Source organism: Festucalex cinctus, chromosome 16 (assembly GCF_051991245.1).
Source record: "Festucalex cinctus isolate MCC-2025b chromosome 16, RoL_Fcin_1.0, whole genome shotgun sequence".
Classification (NCBI taxonomy): Eukaryota; Metazoa; Chordata; class Actinopteri; order Syngnathiformes; family Syngnathidae; genus Festucalex; species Festucalex cinctus.
In genome coordinates, this window is record NC_135426.1 from 22,264,851 (window position 1) to 22,289,267 (window position 24,417).

Consider the following 24,417-nt stretch of genomic DNA (forward strand, 5'->3'; position numbering starts at 1 on the left):
CCTTACAATATGCATATTCAGTTCGCTAAAATCATGGAGGTCCCCACAGTTAGCACTCATAAAACATCAGTAACACCAGTAAGTCCAAATCGCCATTATCATTTTTATTAAAATGACATTTGGTGTTTTACATTGCCATGCAGGCAGCAAGGCACTGAGCAATATACATTGACAGTAGTTTTTCCACATTACTGTTCAGCAAGACCTGAACATTTTCTTTTGAGTGCAACAAAACAGCATATAAATTATTTTGTCTGAGCATTCACAGTAAGAATCAACAAATACAAAGTACAGCACAATACAGTGCAACTTGATTCAATCGGTAGCACTCATTTTGAATCATGACGAAATAATGTGAACAGTTACTAAAATCTATTCACACATACTCGCATATTTTTTGTGTTCTTGTTTTTAACTAACCCATGCTCCTTATAAGGCACAATGTTAGCAGAGGAGCAGCTTAAACTATGAATATAGGCAATTATGAACATGATTAGCACCGGGATTGGTCCCTAACCCTTGTGACAGCAAAGGTTCACTTTATTGCTAATAAACAAACACATTTAAAAAGTACAGTCAGCGATTCATCTCACTATGCTCCTATATCCTGTTGGAGGGGCTGGCTAATTTTCAGACAACTCCAGTAGAGGGTCCTGGCCAGGGTGAAGACAGCGATGAAGATGAGCAGCACCCAAGCGGCGTAGATCACGTTGGAGTACCGAGCGGGCCGCCATGTTCCTACCTGGATGCAAAACGGAGGGTTACGTCCGTGCCGACGTTGCGTTCTCCTCGCCTCCGTCAACACTCACCATCAGTCCCGCGGTGGAGGCGGCCACCACGGCGAAGACCATGAGACACAGCAAGCTCCTCCTCCTCGGGTACCGCCAGCCAACAGATGAGCTGTAAAAACAGCAAATCAAACGCGGACATCACTTCCTGTCGAGGTGTTCTCGACGCAGATCAACAAAGAGGCGCTTACACTTTACGGCAGTGCGGACATCTGGACAAGGTCCTGTCGGAAAACTCCGTCCACTGGGAGAGAAACAGACGGTGAGTCAGTCGCATGAGATTTTTACGGAGGACGGTCGACATATGCGCGTCGTACCAAGAACGTATTGGAGCAGTGGCCGCAAATAACTCGGACGCCGACGGGCGAGCGCTGCGGTTCCGGATTTTCCCTGTCGACGTGAACTTGACCCAGATTGATGATCCGTTTACTGCGAGGAAAACAACAAAAATATCACTTCCATTTCATTTTAGGCTGCTCAAATGAAAAACAAGATGGATACACTGCAAAAACTGGTCTAGAGACCAGACTTGACCAACAAGACAGGTCTATTAACCTAACAATATTTGTAATGGAAATGAAAAGAACAAACTTAGCTAGACTTTAGTATTGGTCAAGAATGTGTGAGCCAACCAGTACGGTCGTGGACACGCGATCTTCTGCGACGTGACTTTGCAGATGAGCAGACAGTTACACGGACATCTGACATACTTCTTCCCGGCCGGAGCGTTCTTGATGGGCTGCAGAAGGGAGGAGAAACTGTAGCGTTTTAAACCCTCGGAAACGTACCATGCGTAAGAAGTAAACATTCGGAACTCACAGTCGCTTCATTGCAAATGTCACATTTGACCACATGCTGGTGCGTCTTGCCTTCTACGCAAATGGCTTTCTGACAAACGCGGCAGCTGATGACTGGAGCATTGCTGCCGCTGCAGCTGTCTGGGCTGCTGCGTGGTGAGTAGGGCGGCGGTGGTTCATCGGGCAGCAAACCTACAGGGAAAGAATGCTTTAGTTTAATATTTTGCTCATCACATGCCTTCCATTCACATTCTAAATTGTTGTAAAATTATGCACTTGAAAGGCAGAATCATTTTTGTCCACTTGGGGACGCCATCCTCAAGTTCAACACTTGCAGTATCTGCAACACTGAATGTGGGTTTAAAAGGCGAGATTGGGTGACGTGATTTATACAGCAAACGAAGGATTGTTGTTGTAGTTTTAAATGCTTTTATAGTATCAAAACATTACGTGTTCATATGACCACCAAAAAAAAAAAAAAGTGAAAAACATTCATTGACCGTCAACCGTAAAGAGCTCAGGCGAATTCCCCAACATGAAGTGAGTCGTACATGTCTGTCGACATATCGGAATGTCAAATTTCTGACATACTCTGGGCTTCAGGAAGGACTCCGTTCGATCTTCCACCGAAAGATTTGCCACCGTCGTGCTCGGACAGCAGCGGTGACCTCTCGCCGTCCATTGCTTCAAACGGGCCTCTACTCGTCCCACAGCACGCAGCAAGAAGCCGAACGACAGCGGCGACTATTCTGTAGTTCACTCATACTATTTTCACCCCGAAAATTTAAGGTGGCGAACAGCGAGGACAGAAGGCGGAAGTGAAATGCCGTAAAGTAAACAGGAGTCACATGACGGTGTCTATGATGGACAGTGCCCACAACCACTGGGAGAGCTCAGAGAAAGTAGGCGGGCTCAACAACAAAGAGGCCGTTACTTGATTTGTTGTGAACTAGATTGAAGCGCAGTTTGCCAAAATGCCCGAGAAGAAAAGTATTCGGCCTCGATACTGGCAACGAATATTGATATCAAATAAATAGCAAACATGTGTCCGGTCGCACTCGCCAATCTCAGTCCATTTGTTGTACAGTCGGTGGCAGTATGCACCACGGAGTTGTAATCCAACATAATCTCACCTGATCGGCATTTGTCGGCCTTGTTGGAGGTGCTTATCGTAAAGATAACCAAGGTTTAAATTGTAAAAACTAGTAAATGGCGCTTGTTAATTTTCCTGAATTATTATAATCAGTTAATATCACCAATTGTATACATTTTCCACTTTCAGGAGGAACAATGAATGCAGTCGCATGCACAGACACATCCCGATAACAAAAAGTGGCCACAGCCACAACGTCGACGTGTGTGAAGACGGTCAAACCTAAAAACTGAGGCTGTTTCCATAAATGACAAAGACGAGTACACTAGGCTAACAACTTGGCTCACTTTTGCTAAAACAGTAATGACTTTGCCTCATTGGCATAGTCCCACTCCCAGCCAGTCAGGGGAGTCATCAAATTACTCAATTTCTGACATGTGTGATGTAATTCAAATGTGATATAATACAATGGCAACATTTGACCAATACACAATGTAATGCACTTTCTGTATATAATACGGATGTATGAAGGGTAGCCTGTCTGGCAGGAGTAAAATCCACAGCTGTCTCTTCCTCTTCCGTGACAAATGTCTTAATTGCCAATTGTAATGTGCTATGAAGCCGGAGTTCCCCGAGAAAACATAATGAAGGCACCGGAAGAATATACAAACACAGAAAGAGCAAAGCAGATATTCAAACCCCCAACTTTAATAAACATTAGCTCAACGTGCTGCCCCCGATTATTTGATTATGCTTGCAGCTTCTTTCAACTTAATCTTGTTGTCGCACAATTGTTATAACAACCTTTTAAGAACAGACTTTAGGGTAAGTCAGGTTGCTTGTTGCTACAACGCAATCTTTTGGAATGTGGTCGAGCAAGTTTTCTCTCCAGCTATATTTCTATTCTCTCACAAACCAGGAAGATAATACGTTTGAGGATTACAAAAAAGGTGAATACATTGTAAATGTCTGCGTAATTCTAAATGGATTTTATCACATCATCTTTTTCCTCAATCATGTTAGTTTTCTAATAAATCTGTCTGCACGTAAGCAAAGAACTGGTCTGGCAACCACTGGAGCGCAGGACTTTCTAGACCTGAGGAGCAATTTCAATCAGCCATGATGTGCAATGTTCACCCTTGTCACTTCGTTGCTCAAGCGCATCGGAATGTCGTATGGTTAAGGGGTCGAGACCATGTTGCTGTTCTTGGAATTAATGATTCATTCAATGCCGTGTAAATTGTAGGTAAGCTGTAAACATGCGAACACACAGACAGCCACATAGTAATCAAAATGTCTTCATGCCAGGTCACACCCATGGACAATGATTACTGCAATTCAGGAAGCTGGCCAGACCAGAGGCACTCCTATTACTAGTGTTGTTCCGATAACGATACTGGTATCGGCAGAGGCGCCAATACTGCATTAAAACAGTGGTATCAGTATCGGAGAGTACTCACCAGTAACATGCCGATACCATTAATTCCAACGCTAATATAGGATTTTGGATGCAGCATCTTGTTTCTTGCTGGTGCATGACATTCACTGGTATGTGACATGTTCACTGTATGCCGATCTAAGATATCCTATTGGTCCTTCGATCATATGAACCAATAGCAGGATAGCTTTTTCATGTTGAATTAAAAAAAAAAAAACTTGAGTATCGGTATGGTATCGGTATGGGCCGATACTGCAAAGCTGGGTATCGGTATCGGTGGCCAAAAAAATGGTATCGGAACAACACTACCTATTACTAGTGTGTCCATCGTCCATCATGTGGAGCTACCTGTTCATCTTGTCCCTACTTGCCTGAGGCTACCAGGCATTCAGATTCCTGAGCACAGTGATGACCTATGAACCCCTCTTGAATGATTATGGTACGTACCCTCTACCTATTCCTTGACTGCAGTGTAGGCAGAGGGAATGGTTGCCATGGAAACCACCGAGGAGGTGCTTGAAAGACCGGCTCTTAACACTGAATGGCTCTGCAGGTAGCTGTTTGCGACCAAATTACCTACCAAAACGCATCCCGGCCTCTTACACGGGCCAATCAAACCAATACGGTTGGCACCGAGTCAGTGGTCTCGGCCTTTGTGGACGAAGGATGTCATTTCGAGGTACTCTCACATTATAACTCCTTCCTGGGTGGAGTTTGCATGTTCTCCCCATGCCTGCGTGGGTCTTCTCCGGTTACTCCGGTCTCCTCTCACATTCCAAAAACATGCATGGCAGGTTAATTGGGCGCTCCAAATTGTCCCTAGGTGTGTTTGTGAGTGTGGGTGGGTTTTTGTTTGTCTCTGTGTGCCCTGCAATTGGCTGGCAACCAGTTCAGGGTGTACCCCGCTTACTGCCCGAAGACAGCTGGGAGAGGCTCCACCACCCCCACGAGCCTTGTGAGGAGTAAGCGTTTAAGAAAATGGATGGATGGATGGATGGATGGATGGAAAATTTTGTCTCTGCTAATCTGTCACTGTGACACTGTCATGTAACACATATTAGTCACACCCCCTTTCAATGGACAGACAAATGGGACAGAAAAAAAAAAGTAAATTATAGTTATAACGTAACATTAATCCAACAGCTGTACCATTCCAATAATAATAATAATAATAATAATAATAATAATAATAATCCATCCATCCATTTTCTTGACCGCTTATTCCTCATAAGGGTCGCAGGGGGTGCTGGAGCCTATCTCAGCTGGTTCTGTGCAGTAGGAGGGGGACACCCTGGACTGGTTGCCAGCCAATCGCAGGGCACACAGACGAACAACCATCCACACGCACAAGCAAACCTAGGGACAATTCTGAGTGCCCAATTAAGCTGCCATGCATGTCTTTGGAATGTGGGAGGAGACCGGAGTACCCGGATAAGACCCACGCAGGCACGGGGAGAATATGCAAACTCCACCCAGGAAGGCCGGAGCCTGGACTCGAACCAGAGTCCTCAGAACTGGGAGGCGGATGTGCTAACCACTCAATCACCGTGCCGCCCTGACTAAAACTAGACGAACGTTTTCTTGGACTAAAATAAAGACTAAAACGCTAGATTTATAAAAACGGACTAACCAAAAACCCGGATGAGGTTAACTAACTATGAAAAAAACTAACAAGCGTGATTGAAACTGGACTAAAACTGAGACTAAATTTAAAAATGGCGGATAAAATTAACACTACCCCCCAGGCCACAGTGCTGCCTCCTTTCAGGTAAAAGCACCCCAACATCAAAGTGCTGGCCGGTACTGTGGCGACCAGCTACCAAGCTGTTTGTGTGCACCCCATAGAGACCAGAATAACGCCATACTGCCCACCTTTGACCCTGAGCTGGTGACATGTAGACATAAACACGTGACGCCTGTTCTCAAACTCTCAACGAGTGATGCCTGACAACAACTTTCTCCTTTGTCAGGTGAGTGCAACTTTGGGCGTCAGAATGGAAGAATCGAATCACGTCACACAAGGAAGTGTGACAGCTCTGACGAAGGCTGAAGTAACAATCACAATTGTCAGCAAGGTAAGGGAATTTCCTCTCTACTGGGGGGAAAAAAAATGTCAGGAAAAAAGAAGCTCCAAACTCAGCTTAAAAAGTACCATAGCAGCAGAATGGAAGAGAAACTGGAAGATTATCGGGAACTTGATGGGAAGCCAGTGAAGCTGCAGGAAAGAATAAATGTTTCCTCAATTGCACAAAAACATTTGTGACCCGGCACACTCCCACACTGACGTTAATTGCGTAATGGCAACCTGCCAGGCCTCACCTTGCATTCTGCTTTTAAATTATGGGGACGCGTCATTTTCCCAAGAGAACAAGTCAGACTGCAACCAGGTGCTCACTTCAGATGCTCATCTGTGACTTTTTTTGTCACGAGTTACACAATTATGGTCCGGTCTTCAGCCATGCATGGCTGCTTGTTGGTCTTGTCGCTGCTGGCCTGCAGCTGCCGGGCGTTTAACTATACGGGCACAGCCGTCATCTACGACCCACTGATGTCCTCGGACGACACGGTACGCACTCTCTGCCTTTCCCGAAGCATTCGTCAGCTTCTGCTTTCTTAATGTCAGCTCGCATCGCAACCTCATGTTCCACAGACGATCGTTCGCTACAAGTTGGGCTTCCAGGAGTGCGGCAACGTCACCGTGGTGGACTGCCCGCTCAACCTATGCACGGTCAGCGTGGTGTCCGTGGAAAAGGTGGACGAGAACAGTGGAGAGTGGTGTCAGGATGAAGTGATCGTGCACGTGAAAACCACAAAGATCAATGACTTTTCGCTGCGGTGAGTCTCCACAACCTAATCGGGGTTTCTCCACAACTAGTTCCAACTCTCCTCATTTTTTTTTTTGCTTTACCTGGAAGTCTTCCCTCACCACTAGGAGCGGCAAATAATGAAGTAACAAATACTTACTTTACTTCAGTTGATTCCTCAGATACATGCTACCCCATACTATGTCAAAAATACTTTTTGAAATCTCCGTTACAAGCATAAGATCTTGATTGACTAAGATCTTGGGGTGTTTTATAAGGCAGAAAAGAAGAGGGACAGCAGTGACATGGAGGAATGTGAACCAGGGAACATTAAGAATGACAATATGGTAGATTCAAAATATTCTCCATCCATTGCCTTATAAAAGCACATTTTTGAACGATCTGTGGAAAATGTCTTCTCTCAATTTGGCGGGGGGCCCACAGTAATTTGTTACCGGACCACACTCACAACTCAAAAGAGATTTTGAAAATAAATAGAAATACCATTAAATCAATTCCTGCCCAAAAACCCAACACGTGGTTTTGTAATGTGGCTCATTCGATTCAGCTGTGCTTAAGGACGGCGACATGAAAAACAGGCTGGATAGGGGCTCTCGAGGACCGAACCTGGAGACCCCTGATATCTATCTCTATCTCTATTTCAGTTGTCTCCATTTGCAAACCATCTTAATCCAACCTTGTCTTGTTCCCAAAAATCTGCACTGTCCCTACTGATGAGCTCATTCCAGATTTTGTCCAACCCACATCCACTCAAAAAACTCCAAATCATGCAAAAAAAAAAAAAAAAAAAAAAAAAAAAAAGTAAGAATATTCTTGCTCTTCCAGTCTGGACGGCATCGAGTGGATCAACGTCGACAATGGCGTCACGGATGTGCTGGCCGTGTCGCATCTGGAGCCGAGGACCAGGTCCGACACCGGGCGGCCAAATTTGTCCCCCCGGACCACCATGATTCCCGTCATCAGGTACGACTACCCTGACACGTAATTATGGGCAATGTGGCAACCAGCTGTCACCTCACAGAACGTTTGCATGAATCCCCAAGGTTCCCCTCCAACTGCGCCAGAGGCTTCGTGCGCCTGCCCGCCTTTGATCCAGACGGAGATCTTGTGGAATGTGACCCCGAATTCCCTGACAACAATCCTCCTTTTGTAAAAGTTGAGAAAGTAAGTGCAGCCGCCACCCATGCAAAACAAGCCCCTCCTTGATTCCCAGGCCAGTGATGACTTCCGCTTCTTTGCAGAATTGTCACGTGACGTTCACCCCAAACGGCAGCCTCTCGGAGGGCGCGCATGCCATCCAAGTACGCGTTAAGGACCGCGTTCGCAAGGACTTGATTCTAACTGATGCCGGGGGAACCACTGAATTCATCAGAAAAGATGCTGTCATCGGCCATGTGCCCGTCCAGTTTGTTCTGAAGGGTGAGAAAGTGTGCACGTTGGGGACTTGGCTGACCTTGTCACTGCCCAGTGGTAAAAATGGGGACAGTCTTAAAAAGCTGAACAGAAAGAAAAAAAAATCTTCGGTTTAACGTGGACAGTATCCACAATACTGGGGTTACCGTTCTGTATTTTTAGAGATGGACTTGAGATGTCCACATACTGTTTAACATAAAGGGTTAACTTTTAGGGTGTGCTCAAAGTTTGGGTCCATTTGTCCACGTCAGCTCCTTTTCTTTAATCTTGCCTACTGTACGACACACTTTCACTTTCTGTCATCCGTCTTTACTTTTGACTGCGCCTCTATGAGACTGTGTGAAGCTAAGCTAACCAGAGTTGAGTCAGAATGTCGTGTTTGCCAGGCTGGGCAAGCCACTAATCCCTGACTCCCATAATATCATGCGGTTATTAAACCAGCGTTAACAAAATAGCAGCGCTAACAATAACATGATTGTAAAGTATGCTAAGGTTATCTAGTCATGGACACTATGTTACTATAAACTAAATTTGCCCTCGTTTATCGCAGGTTCATCTTTCGTGGCCTCACTGTTTCGCAGATTTTTTCCAGCGTGTTTTTTTTCTTTTTTTTTTTTACAATGTGCTTTTTGGTTTGTTTATTTATTTTTTGGTCTGTGCGGCCGTATCTCTCAAACCCTACGTCCAACTGGGGACATATGGGCATCCGCGGATTCGTCTCGACGAGACCTTTCCAACTCTCCTGTCGCCCCATGACATTGCATTCCGGAGATAGAAAATATATACTGTGCTGTATGACAAGTAAATAAAAAAATAAAAAAATAAATAAAAAATACTTTCAATAGAAAAAAAATGACTGTAAATGACAAAAAAACATAAATGATGAATGAAAAAACATTTATAATAAAGTAAAAATCATACCAAAACAAAAAAAAACATAATCAATGAAAAAAAAATATATGCTGTGCTGTATACTGTAAAAAGTAAAAAAAAAACAAAAACAAAAAAACAACATACATTTAATGGAAAAAAGGAATGTAAATGAAAAAAAGAAATGTTTATGATGACTGAAAAAGCATTTATAATAAAGTAAAAATTATACCAAAATGAAAAAACAAATATAATAATCGAAAAAATATATAGAATTATCAGTATTATTATTTTTAGTTTTATTATTTTTAAATTAACGCGGATTTCCATTATTACGAGTAGTGTTTGAAACATAACTCCCACAATAAACGAGGGAGCACTGTATATCAGTTTGAACTTTGGCGTTTTATTTTTGGGGGGGAACACGCGATTGATTAAAAATGGAAAATCACTGGCAAACTTACCTTGCTTCTGTTCTCCCGTCACAAGTTAGCAAACGCGAGATGGCAATTTGAGTTACAGTAACTAACTTTTTCCCTGTGTAAATTTACAGTGGTTCCACCGGTGGAGCCGTGCTTATTGGGAGCATTCATACCCGAGTACAAGTATCCGACGCCTGAGGACGGAGCACATCTATACGCTTTCGTGAACCGTACCCTGGAGATTCCCATCCGCGCACACGCATCGGGATCGACGTACGTGTCTCTTTCAAGTATCATTCTATGTCATTTATGTTCGGATCTGTGAATGTTCGCAACGAGTGGACGACTGAAACCACTTCCTCGTGGTGCATCACACTTTAACAACCTACAGCTGTTGCATATGCTGTACATCAGGGGTGTCAAACTCATGTTAGCTCAGGGGCCACATGGAGGAAAATATATTACCAAGTGGGCAAGCATCGGTAAAATAACGGTATAAAACTTAAAAAAAACGATTGCCGTCAATTATACGCAGATTTTCGCTATTTGTGTGCCAGCGCTAAATTACGGAGCTCAACTGTAATCGTATTGTTCCAAAAAATAATACAAATGCAAATGGAATGCGGCAACACTGAGTCCTGGACGTGTTAAATCTACCTGTTTTGCATAGATATTTTTCCCAGAATGCTTTGCATTGCGCAGTTAATGATGTAATCAGGATGCTAATCCTTGTCATATCTATTTGTTACCAGTAATTGAATTTGTGTCGTATTTAACACGTTTGTCGGTCTATGACAAAAAATATATATATATAATAATAATAATAATAACAATAATAACAAAAATAACAACAATAATAATAATAATAATAATAATAATAATAGTAAACATACCGTAACTTTAAGTTGTGTGTAAAATAATGACATCCAGGACGATTTCCCCATACAAGTTGCATTGCTCATCTGAGGACTGCTTGTGAAGTTAAAAGTTTTATATACTTTGATTGTGGCCGACTGATTAATTAGTCCGACATTACAATTTTATTTATTTATTTTTTAACTTTACAAAATCATCTCGAAGGCCGAATTAAACCCCTTTGCGGGCCTGGTCCGGCCCACTGGCCTTATGTTTGACACCCGTGCTGTACATCATATGCAGCAATTTACAACCAATAACCAGAGCTGGGCACTTCCGTGAATCATCAATGGCGCATGTATACTTGTGTGTGCGTGTGTTAGGCTCACACAAGTGTTGTTCAGCGGGCCGGCCGGCATAAAGAAGACGTCGTTGGGCACCGGCAGCTTCCTTCTGTCATGGACGCCGACTCAACGGGAGTCGGGCCAACGACATGCCATCTGCTTCATGGTTCAAGCGACTCTAGATCCAGACCTGTATGTAATTATTATTAATTTTTTTTGCTCATTGTTCACTGGCACACTTGCTAATGTGAATGTTGCTCTCCCACAGTCAAATTCACTCACCGATGCGTTGTGTCACCGTGGCGGTTGACCACTGTGAGTCCAGCCTCTTAAATAAATGTTTTGACATCACCACCAGGTGGCAGTGGCGGGCAATCACAATTGAAAAAAAAAAAAAAAAAAAAAAAAAAAATGCAATGAAACAGCACGTTCTACAAGTTGAACCGTTTTTGCTCTGACTAACCAATCAGGGCCCAGTTGTTCAATTTTAACCACAGTTTAACCCCTAACAGCCGGTTAAATTCATAACCCGCCGTTAACTAACCGGCCGTTAAATATGCGTTGTTCAAAACATGGTTAGTCACGCCGCTTGTCAACGGCACCGTCAAAGTTAACCGTCTCATTTACGTCACTGGTTAGCGCCGATATATCCCACAATTCCTCTTTTTGTTTACTTCCGGGTCGGCGAAAGCAATGGATACTATCCAAATGACCGCTGGCACTCAATGATAAAAATTTTTTTTTTTTTTTAAAAGACGCTGGAGGTTTTCTGCTGACGAATAAAACCTTAAACAATCAATGGTTGAAGTAAGTTATGATTTTTCGTAATATTATTTATTTATATATTTTTAATTCATCATAATTTATTTTTGTTTTCTCTGTCCATTTTTAGAACTTGTCTCAAAAAACATTTATTTTTTTTATTCTTTCTCTTTTGACTAAGCATGAGACTTGGAATTTTATTACTGCTCAGAGGTAACATCAGAATAATCACCAATGTCAAAGTCAAGCCATCGATAGACTTTTTTTTTTTTTCTCTCTCTTCTCTTCTTCTTCTTCTTCTCTTCTCTTCTCTCTTGCGGTCAGTGGGCATCATGAAGGCATTAGCCACGAAACAGCGGCGGTCCTTAGGTGTGTTAACTTGAACAGAAAGGTAACAGCCGGTTAAAGTTAACAGAGTTTTGAACAACAAGATAACAGTGCCGTTAAAAGTTAACGGTCGGTTAAATCTACTTAACCAATGGTTAAAGCTATAACCGAGTTTTGAACAACCGGGCCCAGATGGTGTTATTGCAGGTCAGCTCGCTAATTTGAATTGTTTAAAGAATTACCATTGCTCTTCTAGTTGAAGTTCATTCAGGAGCCTGCACTAGTGATTCTGAAGGCCCTGTGCAGATTAGACAGCAACACATGCATGCTGAAATCTGATTGGACAAAAACAGCTCTCCACTGCCACTTGTCCACCAAAGCAACCAATGACAGCTGAGTGACTTTTCTCTTTAGCGCTGTTTGCCCTGGATGTCAGGTTCCTGGCCCGAAGCTTCGATTCCTACTACCTAATCCAAAGTATCGGATTACCGCGGGTATGCATTCAACGCTTAACATTCACAATACATCGATGAACAGTTTTAAGTGGCGCTTTTTGTCCTGCAGCTTAAGAAGGAGCTGGTGTCACGAGGACTGCCCCCTGACATCGTGCTGAGAGTGGTGAGCTTCAACGAGAAGGGCATAGATGACGAAAACGAGTGAAGCATCTTTTTTTCCACGTTGTCAACTAAAACCCAAAAGATATCAATGTAATATTGTGTGCCAGTTGCTACACACCTGGTTTGCTAGTCAAACTTGGCTGTAAGAAGTTTTGCTCGAACCATTCAGAGGATGAATTTGGAGAGGTGACTCCTCTGTCGCGTTTCAAAAGGAAGTTGAAAGCACATTTGTGACATTGTCAGATTTGCTTTGATTTTCACTTTTTTTTTTTTAAATCAAAAATGTATTAAATATATGATTAAGTTTTAAGCACTTTGCAAGTCCTCTCTGTGATTGTGCAATATACTGTACACATGTGAATAACATTTTGTGTAGCGCTTCTGATTGGCTACGGTATTACATAGGTCAGGTCACATATGGGCAACCTTTGATTAGGTACGTTCATGAGGAATTATTTTATTGTACTCCCACAATTTACGTCAAGGTTCATTAAAATAATTGGGTTAATTGTCCTAGCTGACTGATTTGCACATTTGCTGCACAAACAATTGGGGCACGCCGAAATGGGGGCTGAACCAAAACAAATGTCACTGTTGCATTTTTTTGTTAACTTTGCCATTCTGTTCTTTGTAAGATCTCCTCTGTACCATATGTAAATAATAAAATACTGTTGAATGTTGATTGCTCCTGTGCAGCGCTCATGCATGTGCTTCGTTACATTGGACATGAAAGAGCACTCCATTACATATCTGTTCCACTCCACGCATTGAAATACATGTCATAAGCAGGGTTATTATAGTTTCGGAATTTTCATTTTAGTTTTTATTTTATTTAGTTAGTTTTAATTAGTTTTCTGGGTGGTTCTGTTACTTTTTATTAGTTTTTTTTTTTTTTAAAGCATATTATCTGTGCGCAATATTTAATAATGACCATGGTAAAATGAAAAAAGTAACATTTCTTACCTCACGCACACGGGCTGCTGCTAGATGACATAACTTCTGTGTGACACTTTCAAACGTCCTTGTTCGGGTTAATATAGAAATATATTTAAAAACATCCCCAAAGACTCGTGTATTAAATGAACAAAGACTACAACAAAGGACATTTTCGCAATATATAGTTTTAGTAAAATGTAGTTTTTGTTTTTAAAAAGAATTTTTATTTTATTTTGTTACCGAAATTGCATGAATGAAAAGTGACTGACTTGAAATTCCAATGGTGCTAAATTATGATCAGGAAGTGCTTCCAGTCATCGCAAGCAGAACCGGCGCCCTCCCTGGAGGATCAAAGTGAAAGACACGACGAGAAAATTATTGCAGTTTAGGCAAGTTTATTGGATGAAGTGCGTCAGAAATAGTTGCCAGGTTCTCGTCCACGTCTCTTCCTGTAGCCTCCCCGCCCGCTTGGTCGTCTTCCTCCGTAGAATCTGCTTGGTGCCGCCCTTAAACCGAATGACTCATCAGCCTCGTCTGTGTTGCAGCCCACTGACGGGTGAGGAGGTGCCATGTAACCTCTTGCAGGGTTGTGAGCAAAAGGTAGGCCTACTGTTCTTCCCTTTCCAAAAAAGAAAAAAAAAACAAACGTATACATTTGTCCATTAGAACCACAAGTGAGCATTTTAAGTGAATTGACACAGATGGCAAAGGGCCATCAAAAAGGAAAAAAAAAAGTGGGCGTGACAAGAGAACTCTTTCATTAGCCTAATTATTTAATTACCCAAGTTGCTTTGAACAAACTGTGCTAGCTAAACTTGTTTGATGTTTGTTGATTTTTGTTTTTGTTTTTGCTTCCCCCTCCAAAACGTTTAAAAAAAAAAAATGACAGGGATAGGGACAGGGATTCTAAAAGTGTAGCCACTAGTGTTATGCCCTCTGGTGGTAGACAAAATAATCAAACTATAGTTTATGTGCAACGCTTATTTTTTATTTTCCCGTATTTAAGTGCAGCGTTGATGTTCAACCTGTGGATAATTTTAAAGTGGTTTTAGGTTTAAATAAATAAATCTGGGTTTTGAGAACATTTGGGCCTTAAAAAAAAAAAAGGACACGATAAAAATCATCTAGATCCAGAAACATATTTTCAGTACATGTATAACTTCAAAAAACAAAAAATATATCTAGAGGAAGATGACTATTTTGTGCAACCACTCGAAATTAAATTGAGTACTGTATTATTTTTAGCGTTTACTACACTACTGCATTTTAATATCATTAGAATTCCTATTATTATACTTAATAATAATAATAATAAAATAGTCTTAAAAGCAGCTAACACCGACCCCCCCCCCAAAAAAAACAAAACAAAAAACCATTGAATAATCAAGTAGCAAAATGTTAAACCTGACTTCCCTGCCCACATCTACACAGAAAAGAGAACGAGCTGAAGACAGGACAGTGTGAGGCGAAAGGAGGTGTGCCAAGGACATCGAGTACCAGTGGTGGGGTGATGTCAGGCCGCAGCATCATGTTCATGCCCTCCTCCCCTGAAGACAAAAGGATCATGTAACTTAAAGGATGTGCGCATATACACAATGATAAAATACAGTTCCCATAAAGAATAAAGAATATTGGGAGTATGAGGTGAAATTTCAGATTGAAGCTAAAATGCACTAGATCCTTACCACGTGAGCTTATTTTGGCTTTCTTTAAAGTTGAGTTAAACTTAGAAAGGTTATAGTACATTTGATTTTTCCTGAAACTTCACCCAAAAGCAGAATGCAGTGGCGCCATGAGATGAGTTTAATTAGTGCTTATAGCTCAAAATACATCACTTCTTTGAAATTTAAATACAATAAATTTCAGCACCTCCACCCACAACCTGACAAAAAGCACCCTATATTATTGTAAACCACAATCCGCCAAATATTGACCCCCCCCCCCACTCATAATTCAAGTCACTTGTATCTCAAGGCACCACTAGATCACTAATTTCTTGTGAGTACTGTCGAGTATGTTGGTACCCATATTATATGCAAGCGCTGTGTTGACTGGAAAAGCTTGCGGGGGCCCTCTGTGGAGCGCATTGGCGTAGGGGTCCTGCGGGTATGATGGAAACACGGCACACTGCGGCGTCTGCGGCCCACATCCCGCCGCTGGATGCTGTTGCCACGGCAACACATGGTACGCCGGCCTGTGGGGTGCAGGCCACACGTCAGCATAGCCAACAGCGGGCTCACCTGATTGCGCGGGAACCGCCGCGGAAGGACATGAGGGCTGGAGGGGGCCATCAGGAGGGCAGTGGGGGATCTGGGCTGGCTGGACTCGGGGCTGCATAATGTGGGCCTGCTGCAGGGGCAGCAGGTACAGGTAGGGCATGTAGAAGGGCCAGGTGTATGCCTGAAGGACAATGCGTTCGCAGTCACAAATTTGTTTCATAGTTATTCAAAACAAGCTAACAGCTGAAGAAAAAAAAAAAAAAAAAAAAGTTGATGTAACATGGCTAAAACGTCGGTGCTTTACCTTCACACCCAAGTTGAAGAAAAACCTCAGGATGTTGACATCTGTAGAAGGAAAATCATCAATCAGCAGACGGCACTGGACATGATGTGCCGCAACCCGTCATTTGACATTCCTCACCCCGAGGGAGGTCTTCTCCCAAACTGCGGAGAGAAAATTCCGGAGTTGGGAGCACGTTGCCGTTCTCTCCCTGAGGGAAGCCGGGGTACAGGGGGTCCTGGTAGAGATGGTGCACGAGGATGCCTCCAGGCAGGGTCGGGGAGTGACCGAGTGGGAGCGGCGTGCTGGCCAACAGCTGCGGCGAGCCAGAGGAGGGACCAGGCAAGGCGTCACGAGCAGGTGAATTCTCACTCGGATTCTGGAGTGTTGGGTGGATGAGGGGAGAAGAACTCGGCTCCGACTGGGCCTGATCGTTCTGGCTGTGAGAGGGATCCCGCACTTTGTCGCCGCTGACATCGGCCACTTGAGCCTTCAATTCTTGGTCCGTATTTGCATCGTCCTGGTTGTGGAGCACTGACACACTCCCGGCATCTCCAGCATCTGGATATTTATCTGAAAAGCCGTCAGACAACTCCGATAGTGCACAACTCACAAAATGTTCCTATAAAACGAGGCAGCGCATCTTACTTGGCCTCTGAGCTGAAAGTTGGAGGGCATCGGTAACTTGCGGATGAGGAGACACTGGTGATGAAGACGAGGGGCGCATGTATACTGGAGGACTGGGGGAGGACAAATGGGGGACAACGAGCCTCGCCGCCACCGGAGACGGTGCGATGGGCGCTATGAACGTGGGAGTTGGGATGCTCGCTGATGCGAGAGGGACGACACCTGAGGATAAGACAACAGAGCTCATGGAAGGAGGCGACGAGGGAGCTGCATCGGTACTTTGACGAGGTCCAGCGGCGCTCTTCTGTCTTTCCCCAGCAGAAGGGGACAATTTTCTGACATCATCACGTGGACTCTGGTGAAGACAAATTTCATTCAACCCCGAAGAAAGATGGAAACAACAAGTGAAGTGAGAATTCCTAACCCCAAGAGCCGGAAAGCTGAGCTCATCCCTGAGACTGATCTCCACCAGTGCCACATTCTTCAGCTCCTCCTCTTTGGCCAAACGCTCCTCCTCAGTCAAACCGAAAGACGAAGTGTCAGGTGCACTCCCCCTGAAGACCACCACCGATTTGGAACAAAGGTCGCGATCGAATGAAGCAGGTCAATTTCAACACTTACCTGTGCCGTCTCGGCACTTCATGCGGTGGCCGTGACTTTTGCTGGTGCGCGCGTCCACTTGGGCCCGGACCGTAGTACACTCTGTGAGAAGAGGACTTGCTCCTTCCCCGAGCCCCCTCTGGAAGACAAAGCACGCCTCACCTTTGACATGGACATCACATGAGAGGAAAGCCCATTTTCACAACATTGTCATCCGAAATTGCCCAACGTGCCACTTACCTGGCTGCCCATTGCAAGCGCTCCTCCCGCGACGGGATACGGCTGACGTCGCCGGTCGCAGGCTCCACAGAGGAACACGTCTGCAGTCACATGTGCAGATTTTAGCATGACCGTGCGTATACAAGTGACTTGACAGACAAATTTTGAGAGGAAAGCAGGCGTGCAGCTGATTTTTTTTGTGTGTGTGCTTTGAAATTGTAGACAATGAATCAAAACAGAAGTCCCTTCTTTCATCAGGGAAAAAAAATATGCAATATGGCCCTGGTTGATCTCTTATACTCTGCTGCCACCTGCTGGTCATTTTTGTAATAACTATCCTTGCTTTAAACGAACTCTTCAGGTCAGAGGGTGCATCAAAGCCTTCGGTCTAGCACAGGGGTGTCAAACATACGGCCTTCCGGTCGGATCAGGCCCGCAAAGCCGTTTAATCCGACCCATGACACAATTTTGTCAAGTTAATAAAAAAAAAATTAAAAAAATGTAATGTTGGCCCAATTAACTCATTCACTCCCAACCATTTTCACTGAACTGTTTTCCTGGATTTTGACTGATTTTTCAAGGCCCGCGAAATATTATGTTCTATTGCTATAAAAATATGGAACATACCAAAAGAGAGATTAGAGTCTCTTCTTTTATCAGGTAAAAAAGTATATTCCTATCTGTTTCCGCTGTGCAGCAATTAGCAATAGAACATAGCTAAGTTTCATCGTTTTTCACAATTCTGCTTAGAATTGTGGGGAAATCAGCTCGTTTTAACATGGCCTTGTTGATCTCTTATACTCTGCTGCCACTCAACCATTTTCTGCAGTAGAAAGACTGCATCAAAGCCTTCTCTATGCTCTGGCATTAAAAAAAAAAAAAAAAAAAAAAAAAAAACGTATAAATACGTCTTTGGGACACTTAAAACATATAAAATATGACGTATTTATACGTCTTTGGGAGCTAATGAGTTAATCAGCCGGTCACAATCAAAACTAAATAAATTCATAATTTCACAAGCAGTCCTCAAATGAGCAATGCAACTTGTACACATGAGTTTGACACCCCTGCTCTCGCATAAAACAAACGCATTTCTAAATATGTTTTTGGGACCATGGCAGTATTTAAAATACGCTTTTATACGTTTTTGGAAGCAAATGAGTTAATATCGACCTCCGCCCACCTGCAAATAGGTCATGCGTAAATGGGTGTCCACTGTACAACAATAGTCAAATAATAAAGTAATAACATTTGCAATTATGTGTAACGCACAGTTGGCCTTCCTCTTCCGTGTAAACCGTCACCAGGCCATCACCCGGCGGTACTTCCTCGATGATGGCATTGTAGCTCTGCTCACTCTCATCCAGCCACACCTACAAATCATTGAGCAGCAAATAAGCCTGCGCATACATCCAAAAGATTTATTTATTTATTTTTTCTAAATATAGGGTTTAAAAAGTGTGCAAGACCTGACAGTTCTGGCCTACAGTGTACTGCATCTCCGCAGCCATGCAGTAATCCCGCTTGAGTTGTACTGAAAGAATTTGGACTGAATTAACACGTGTGGATTTACATGGGAGGCGACTTGTGCACCTGCCTCACCCTTCTTGGACTTCTGCCACAGGTCGTACGCAACATTTCGGTACAGATTCTCACTGAGCGAACGACGTACACTTTCTGGCAAAATAAGGCCGCGGCCCCGACCCTGCACTCACACAAAGTGCATTGTGGGATATACAGTACATAATATGCTACACACACAAAAGGCTATATCCTCCTGGCTACCAGGAAAAAAAATATTGTCCAATCATGTTTATTTTGATATTCCCCAATCTTTGTGAAGTAACTGGAATACTGCAAAAGACATTTAAAAAAAAAAAAAAAAAAAAAGTTGTTATTTTTAATCTATCATACGTCCACTACAGAGGACATTTTTGTAAAACTTAAATGCTAGGCTCAAATACAGTTAAAATAATTCAAACAATACTTTAATGTGTTCTTAAGAGTCTTATAGAAAACATGCTAACAACATTTAAAGCCTAAATTTGTTCAATAAAAAGTGTTATACACTTACTTTTCCTCTTCCTTAAAAAGTGCTTGCATTGAGGGAAGCCATTTTCTTTTATGATACAATCAAAGGCTGCAAAGCCCCACCCATACATATTTGGTATCATTGGAAAGCTCTGAATGTCCTCTATAGAGCACAAAAGGAGTTAATTCAATCGTATGCTCTGGGTGTGAGATATTTAGGTTTAAAAAGGTCCACTACAGAGGACAAATTTGAATTGCTGGTAGTCAGGAGGAGATTGCATTTTAGCTTCATCCTGACATTTGACATGAAAGCCTCATAACAAAAAAGAACTTTGGAGTTACCCTCGTCCTGCTGTTGCTGCTGCTTCTGAACGAGCTGCCTGCGTCCGGATCTGAATCGTCACTGCTGACGCAAGCCGCCATGCTGTCGTCACTCAACTGCTCGCAGGCTCGGCCACTCGACTGACAGGAAGCCACGGTGCGCCGGCTCACCTGGAAGACGTCGGCGTACAGCAGCTCGTACAAGATGGCTGCAGCGCAAATACACGCGTCACCTGTTAAGTCTTGGAAACTATTTCAGCATTCATTCTCCAGCTAGCAATCAAAGTTTGTTGTCCTTCCTTCAATTGGGTATTAAAAGTATTGAACAAACGTTAAAAGGGCTTTTCGTAAAGCCATTTGAGCAAAGTTAATGTTGCCCTAATAGTGTGCAAAAATATCATACAATAGGGGAAAAAAAAAAAACTTTCCATAGAACATGGACTATATTTGAGACTCACACTGGCAGAACGCAGCGTTCTTTATACGGCTGACGGGATAAACGCAGTCGTAGTGATTCCCGTTCAGAAAAGACAGCTGGACCTGGGGGAAAAAAAAAAAAAAAGGTACATTTAGGTACCGGACACTGGAAAATATTTGTACACAGTATGTATGGTTTAAACAGACGATGTGTTGCTGTACGTAGCAGAAAATGTGTGCCACGGTCATGAGAAAAGATGCAGTTCATGGAGCGAATGTCAAACGATATGTAAAAGAAACACCGGCGCAGACCTTCTCCTTGAACTTGTTGCCTGTGATATCCACTGGAGATTTGCCAGCTTGTTGAAAAATCACAAAGTCCCTCCTATTCAAAGGCACACAAACCATCAAAGGCTTTCATAAGCTCAAAACTGGAGCAGACATCCCATACATGCGCTTACTTCAGTGCTTCTCAATTATTTTCTGTCATGCCCCCCCTAGTAAGAAGAAAACATCCCCCCCGCGACAATAAATAGTATCATTGGTCTATAAAATTGTTATAAGCACATCTCTGCATAACACCGTGTCCGTATTAACGTATAAGAGAATAAAAAAAGAAATATGGACCAACTTACAACAAAGAATAGCTTTATTAACTGTAACAGAAAAGATTTAAAGTGCATCTGAAATTCAAAAATAAAATGAAATCCTTAATTAAACCATAAACATTTTTTGACTCACCATGTCAAACCATATGATACGGAAAAATAAAATGACATAAAATCAATAAATAATAATGCATTCAAACTGATCACCAACATTAACTCAGGAGCACATTATTAACAAAAAAAAACTTTAACCTGCAAAAGAAAAATATAAAATAATTTGTGCTGATTTTTTTATTTTTTTTATTTGCTGTGTGCAAAGCGCGCATGCAAACAAAACCCCTACACCACCGGGCGAATGCTCCCTGCGCACACTCTGCCAATAATGAGAGCGCCACTGCCCCCTAATGTAGTGGAGGTGCAATTGCGCTTTATTCTCGGACAGTAAAAAAAATAAATCCAAATAAAAGCATGTTCCCCGAGGTCAAACATTGATCGTGATCGAGCCTCGCGCCCCCCTGGGGGGGCCCGCCCCACTATTTGAGAAGCTTACTTGAACATGACGGCCAGCGCGTTCATCTCCACCTCGCCTGCCCATTGCTGCAAAAACAAGCGAATGTTGGCATTAGCTGAGACAATCACAAACAGGTGCTCAGTGCTGTGTTGCAAGTATAAGGAGGTCACACCTGGGGGTCCTGAAGTCGCAGCAGGTATTCTTCAAAATCCCCTTCAATGAACTAAACACACACACGCAAAAAAATTCCAGCGGCAACACAACGAGCACCATCCATAATGTCAGATCTATTATTCTTAATTACAGGATGTGCTAAAGTTTGGGTACACCCAGAGTTAAGATGGTGTTTAGCTGTGCCAACAGTTATTAGAGGGCGCATTATGTGGTTATTTTTTTAGGGCTGGGCAAGTCTCAAATACCAGGTATCGGGATCGGGCCGATACCTAGCCTTGTTTCAAGGTATCGGTTGTTGCCGTTTTACAATCGGGAACTAGAAATTGCAAGAATAGAAAATTGTCAATAATTTCAAACAATTTTAAAGGTGTACAGTGGGCATAAATGTCTTAGTGTAACATGTATTAAAATCTTTGTTTAAACATATCATGAGTATAACCAACCATTTTCATAAATGTAACTGAAGATGGCCTTTTATGATTTGCAGCCACACTGTAGGAAGAAAAGTACAAGAAAATCCAACAGCATGTGCCATCTCTGATCACCATTCTCTTAATTGTTTGTGGCAACATAAATCTCAGCTAACTACAAGTAGCCATCTTGACTTCAAAGTCAAACGTTGTTTATAATATGAAATAGAAGTTTAAGGAATAAAATCTGTCTAATATCAAAGTGACCTTGACTGATAAGCCTGCTCGGAACAGACTGCTTGCTTTCCTGTCTGCTCCACATTTCTCCTACCAAAATCTAACCAGGCTGCATAAAAATCTTCCCATGATAATAATTTACTGCGCACATTCTCACAAATCACTTCTTGTAGAATACTCTGTAAGATTACACTTGTGTATATTTGAAGCTTCAAATATAAAGCAACAAAAAAGACAAATTGTTTTCCAGACTGTTTCATTCATCTCTACTACTGAAAATTCCGCAACAATTACACTGTGAGCTAAACAGCAAATAGATGTCGTGTGATGTAAGCAATGGTAGCAGATCACACAAAACAAAACAATTGCAGACCTCATGCAAAAGTCAACAAATCCAAATTTCCATCAGCGCCTTCATCAACAAGCTCCTTTGACGTCACGAACACAGGAAATGCAACAAAAACAAAAGTATGTCAACAAAAAGCAACGAAACAGCATCTTTGACCACAGCGCCATCTCTTGGAGAAGGTGAATCCTTGCCAGCCCCAAAGAAAAAAATACCACAACATGACAACATAGCACAATAATCACCCGTGACAACTACCTTGCTCAGGCTAAAAGGGGAGCCAAAAAGCATTGATGTAGTGTGTGGACGGTACCCAAACTTCTGCACATGCTCAAGTTACTTTTGGGATACAAGTATCAAGACCACACCTGACTAATATGAACAAACTCGTTCCGAATGCCTCTTATTACCATCAAGGCATTTAGTAGAAACTTTACATGCACTCACTGACTCATAGATCTCTCTGTGATGCCTCAGGAAGCAAACACACTGGGCCCGTACTCGCGCATGAAGACTTTGACAGTGAAGAACCTATAATGAGGGCATGCATGAAGACATATGAGCATACAAAAAGGGTCAAATAAGGGCATTTTCTATATACTTAGCAACTGCTCTCAAAACCAAACTGTCTGAGATGCTATATTCATAAGATAACTTTTATAAGTCTCCAAATGTGTGACTAACTCTCTTTTTATATAAAGAATGTGGAAATGCCAGGGATCGTACAGGGTCTCAGAGGTCTCATATTCTTTGGCTGAGAAATTATAAAAAATGTTAATATTGTAGTCAAGCATGCAAACGTTTTTTTGATTGCATCACCATGCCAACACATTTTTAAACTCATTATAGGCGGGGTTCCTTCAAGGATGTGGGCTGCATCTTGTATGAAAAAAATGACAATATAAAATAATAAAATAAGCATGAACAATTTGAATACACCCTGCTTGGCAGTTGATTATGTTACACGGGCGAAAACAGACATTGAAATCGATTGTCACGTTGTCATTTTTGTTTTTTACCTGTTCGGCCACGGCACGAAACAAGCACGAGCCGTCCTTGGCCACCCGTTTCCGATGCAGTCCGACGGAGTCCAAGTATTCGTCCATAAGTGCTTCCTCCTCGCTCGCTTGCATGTTCCCAGCGCGATTCACGCTAACTCATGCTAGCGCTTATATATTTTTTTTTAGTAACACAAAATGTATGTCGTATGAAAGACGAGCAGTCGACACCGACACGACTACAAGGTGACGCGTACATATGACGTCGTTCACTTTTGTTTTCCAGGAAGGCCCACTCTTCCTCCTCCGCCTGCATGTAAGCCGGGCAGGCACGAAAGTGAAACTTTGTACTTTTCTTTTGACGCGTGCTTGTTTTCGTCAAGCTGGCATTTAAAAAGCATACCACTTCCGCATTCCGGCCCGCCAAACGCACAACGCGGAAGTCACGCAGCCAATAAGCTCGCGGTGAGGCTGCAACATCGATGCATTGATTGGCTCTCTCAACTGAATGTGCTTTATCGTTATGTCCTCTTTTAATTTGTATTTATTAATAGTGGCGTATTATTGAAAAGGTCTAATTTTGTCGCTCCTAACCTTATGATAAATGAAACGTGATAGTGGTGGTATTCAGTTGGCTTGACTTAAATTCTCACTGAAGGTCAAGGTACCAAATGCTTTGGGGTTTTTTGCCCATCTTCTTGTGAGTCCTCCCATCCTCCTCCTTCCAAACTGAAATCTAATAATGACCCTGTTTGTAAGCTCCATCGGCTACAACAGGCCAGGTAACCCTGGCAACCAGAAGGAAGGAGGTGGGGCACGACCCATGGCGATTGACACTCATCCTCCCACTCGAGTGTGTGTGCGCACAGTGAAGAGTGTGACCTTCATGGCTCTGACTTATTTATTAATTTGCGGCCTCTAGTCATACTCTT

At 42.8% G+C, this 24,417-nt stretch overlaps 3 protein-coding genes across 7 annotated transcripts; 1 reads left to right on the plus strand and 2 right to left on the minus strand.

Annotated features, from left to right (window-relative positions):
• Nucleotides 1-89: 89 nt before the first annotated feature.
• Nucleotides 90-11,510, minus strand: LOC144003381 (type 1 phosphatidylinositol 4,5-bisphosphate 4-phosphatase-like). 2 transcript variants are annotated; one of them, XM_077499555.1, is made up of 8 exons: nucleotides 11,128-11,510; nucleotides 10,893-11,035; nucleotides 1,608-1,777; nucleotides 1,421-1,527; nucleotides 1,106-1,217; nucleotides 980-1,032; nucleotides 810-900; nucleotides 90-742 (listed from the first exon to the last, which is right to left on the minus strand). In XM_077499555.1, exons 2-8 carry the CDS (start codon nucleotides 10,918-10,920, stop codon nucleotides 593-595), a joined length of 711 nt encoding a protein of 236 aa, XP_077355681.1. In that variant the 5' UTR covers nucleotides 10,921-11,035; nucleotides 11,128-11,510; the 3' UTR covers nucleotides 90-592. The 2 variants fall into 2 exon arrangements, with proteins under 2 accessions (XP_077355681.1, XP_077355680.1); XM_077499554.1 differs by lacking the exons at nucleotides 10,893-11,035; nucleotides 11,128-11,510 and adding an exon at nucleotides 2,177-2,427.
• Nucleotides 5,603-13,233, plus strand: LOC144003380 (uncharacterized). 2 transcript variants are annotated; one of them, XM_077499552.1, is made up of 10 exons: nucleotides 5,603-6,682; nucleotides 6,767-6,951; nucleotides 7,767-7,904; nucleotides 7,985-8,105; nucleotides 8,183-8,360; nucleotides 9,778-9,919; nucleotides 10,885-11,037; nucleotides 11,114-11,160; nucleotides 12,349-12,428; nucleotides 12,499-13,233. In XM_077499552.1, the coding sequence occupies exons 1-10, from the start codon at nucleotides 6,557-6,559 to the stop codon at nucleotides 12,592-12,594; spliced, it is 1,266 nt and encodes a 421-aa protein (XP_077355678.1). In that variant the 5' UTR covers nucleotides 5,603-6,556; the 3' UTR covers nucleotides 12,595-13,233. The 2 variants fall into 2 exon arrangements, with proteins under 2 accessions (XP_077355678.1, XP_077355679.1); XM_077499553.1 differs by lacking the exon at nucleotides 11,114-11,160.
• A 629-nt stretch (nucleotides 13,234-13,862) lies between these two features.
• otud4 (OTU deubiquitinase 4) lies at nucleotides 13,863-23,922 on the minus strand. Of its 3 annotated transcripts, none has more exons than XM_077499550.1 (19): nucleotides 23,507-23,922; nucleotides 22,935-23,018; nucleotides 21,493-21,543; nucleotides 21,360-21,406; nucleotides 20,514-20,586; nucleotides 20,243-20,324; nucleotides 19,806-19,993; nucleotides 19,035-19,137; nucleotides 18,902-18,966; nucleotides 18,705-18,805; nucleotides 17,454-17,533; nucleotides 17,235-17,352; nucleotides 17,038-17,167; nucleotides 16,635-16,968; nucleotides 16,128-16,559; nucleotides 16,011-16,051; nucleotides 15,512-15,887; nucleotides 14,985-15,034; nucleotides 13,863-14,101 (listed from the first exon to the last, which is right to left on the minus strand). In XM_077499550.1, exons 1-19 carry the CDS (start codon nucleotides 23,618-23,620, stop codon nucleotides 14,012-14,014), a joined length of 2,559 nt encoding a protein of 852 aa, XP_077355676.1. In that variant the 5' UTR covers nucleotides 23,621-23,922; the 3' UTR covers nucleotides 13,863-14,011. The 3 variants fall into 3 exon arrangements, with proteins under 3 accessions (XP_077355676.1, XP_077355675.1, XP_077355677.1); XM_077499549.1 differs by having other exon boundaries at nucleotides 13,863-14,106; XM_077499551.1 differs by lacking the exons at nucleotides 22,935-23,018; nucleotides 23,507-23,922 and adding an exon at nucleotides 22,515-22,877 and having other exon boundaries at nucleotides 13,863-14,106.
• Nucleotides 23,923-24,417: the final 495 nt, after the last annotated feature.